At 36.2% G+C, this 3012-nt stretch overlaps 1 protein-coding gene across 1 annotated transcript in view; it reads right to left on the minus strand.

Moving 5' to 3' along the window:
• The window catches only part of LOC119570789 (very low-density lipoprotein receptor-like), a 6061-nt gene that overhangs the window by 1389 nt on the left and 1660 nt on the right, over positions 1-3012 (minus strand). Inside the window, exon 3 of the mRNA XM_037918396.1 lies at positions 1-72. This exon is cut by the window's left edge and continues 1389 nt beyond it. Coding sequence (XP_037774324.1) covers positions 1-72 — 72 coding nt within the window. The remainder of the gene's footprint in view (positions 73-3012) is intronic.

Below are 3012 nucleotides of genomic sequence, written 5' to 3' on the forward strand. Positions count from 1 at the left end.
CAAGACCAGGAGAGCCACCCTCCAAGACAAAATGCTGGACCATCCCCCTGCTGCCACCAAAAATGTTGGTACCTGTAAGGTGTCCGTGAGCGGAGCCCTCTTATCACACCGTCAAAGTGGCGATGCCCCGTGAAGCGGGATAAAAGGCATAAGGGAGGGGATAGGTGGGCCCTGTTTACTCCATAAAACAAACAAAAAAAGCAAAAGTTGAAATAAAAATCCCTCACAAGCCCTCATGAGAAGAATGGGGTGTCTGAAGTAGCAGTATAGGTGCTTCTATAAATACCAATGCACATTTAAAACTCTCATTAGCATGCCCAGCTTTTTCTAACAATGGCAAGAATAAGGCTCAGATACAACCTTTTTCGTTCCAGTTCGTCGGCAAATCACTGTAGGATCCATGGGGAGGAGCACACAAACACACGTTCGACTTGACACACTTTATTCACTCCGTATGGCCTCCTTATATAGGCGGGAGGAGAGAGACAATATGAACATCAACTTTTTCTCCAGAATTATTTAAAATACGATTTTAATACAGGAACAGGTAGTGGTCACTACAGAGTAAAATACATATACTTTCAGTTTTAAAAAATAACATATAAAAATAATAAGTTTAAAGAAAGTGCAGATACAAATATTTATGGCATAAAAATGGTCATCAAAAAGGGGCAATAAAAACAATAAAACATGAAAAAAATGGACAACACTAATCATCCTGCTTAAAATAAAAAGATACTAAAACACATAAGATCTGCACTGAATAAAAGTAGTAAAAAAAAGTGTGCCACGAAACTTTTATAATTATTATTTAAAAGAACACACAGAAAAACTAAATTAGCCTTGTATGACTAAAAATAGATCAACAAAAAAATTAAACTCAAAAACATAACTCATATAAAACATTAAAATTCTCATACAACACGAAATCAAAAAAATGTAAAACTAAGCGGCAGTTCGGTATCACGAAGCCCCGCGGTTCTAAAATGCCCGACATCAACAAGTAAACAAATCATACAATCAAATTATAAACTGAATTATACATATGTACATGGTTTTCGACTATACAACAAGAGCTGCGTATACATAAAATTATATAAAGTAAATAAATGTAAGTGTCAAGCGATCCGTCTTCTGTGGCTCCTCCAGGATCATACGAATTCCCGCTGGCCAGGGATAAGGTCAGGATAAAGGGTTAAGGGCTCAGTTAGGGTAGTAGGGACGTAGAAATAAGGGTTTGGATAAAGGAAAGGTAGGGAGAGATCAGGGATGATGGCAGATAGATATAAAGTATAGGCAAGAGAAAGGCTAGCATAGTGAGGGTAGATCTAGGGAGGGTAGCACAGTGAGGGTAGATCTATAGTATGAGTACCATAGAATAAAAGGGCAAGAGAATTGCAAAAAAAAGGGGAGGGAGGTAGAAGGAAGGATAGGGCAACAGTGTATAGAGAGGGAAAACAGACAAAGATGAACAAATAAGAAGAAAGCTTTGAGACTTAGCTAGGCTAGCATAAGGAAAAGCTAAAACCATGAATATAAGTGCTAGAGATCTGGAGAGCAGAAATATGAACAGAAAGGAGAAACTAAGAGAAGAAGAGAAGGAGAACAATGACAGGGAGAACTAAAACAAGACAAAAAGGAAAAGAGAGGAAGAGAAAGAGGAGGGGTAGGAGTAAAACTGTATGGAAGAGAGAGAGAGAGAGTAAGGGTGAGTGAGTGGGAGAGAGAGGGGAGGAGGAGGAAGAGGAGCAGAAAAGGGTAAAAGGAAGAGAGAGAGAGAAAGAGAGAGAGAGAGAGAGAGAGAGAGAGAGAAAGGGAGAGCAGAAAAGGAGAGAAAAGGAAACAAGTAAGGGGGGGGGGGCAAGGAAAAAAAGGAAGGGGGGGGGGTAGAAGAAGGGAGGACTAGAGGCCTCACAATATATATATATATATATATATATATATATATATAAATATATATATATAATATATACTTTCACGACCCACGGTCTTAGTGGTTGTTACTAATCCTCCTAGTTTGAAGCGCACTGCTTAGACACCACCACCAGCACTGCCGCGCATGCGCGTGAGCTGGTGGTGAGGTGTTCACTCTCTTCCACGGCCGCCATTCCTCCACTAAAGACTGCTGTTGTTGTTTTTTTTCGAATTTCTTCAGGTTGTCTTCCTTGATAGGATTGGGGTTAAATTTTACAAGATTATGGAGACTTTAAATAGGTAGGATTGATGATGGTTTCTTGTTTTCTTTGTAAATATATTCCTTAAGTAAATAAGTACTTACGTGTTTTTTTCTTTATTCTTTCTTAAGAATATAGCTAACTGAATTCACTGTATTTGTATGTGTGGTGAGTGGGGTATGTGTGGGGTATGTGTGTATTTGTGTGTATTATATATATAATATATATATTATATATATATATATATATATATATATAATATATATATATATATATGCACAACCACACGCACACACACACATACATATAATATATATTATATAAGATCATAATTAATACAATATACCTACGGTAATACTATCATCACATCCCGTAAGCAATGGCATTACAACATGGCTCATTATAATGATCATAACTCACTTCATTTTCAAAACTCAATTCAGTATCACAACACACACACACACACACACACACACACACACAAACACAAACACACAGACACACATACACGCACACAGACACACACACAAACACAGACACACACACACACACACACATACACACGCACACACCACACACGCACACACACACACACACACAACACACAACACACACACACACACACACACAAAAATATATATATAATATAAAATATATATATATAATCTATATATATAATATATTTTATATGTATTATTATATATATATATATATATATTATATACATATATATATATATATATTAAAATATATATAATATATTTATTTATTTATTCATATATAGTAAAATATATTTTGTAAAAACCAAAAACACAAAACACCACACACCACAACACAC

This window comes from Penaeus monodon, unplaced genomic scaffold, assembly GCF_015228065.2.
Source record: "Penaeus monodon isolate SGIC_2016 unplaced genomic scaffold, NSTDA_Pmon_1 PmonScaffold_392, whole genome shotgun sequence".
In the NCBI taxonomy this organism is placed as follows: Eukaryota; Metazoa; Arthropoda; class Malacostraca; order Decapoda; family Penaeidae; genus Penaeus; species Penaeus monodon.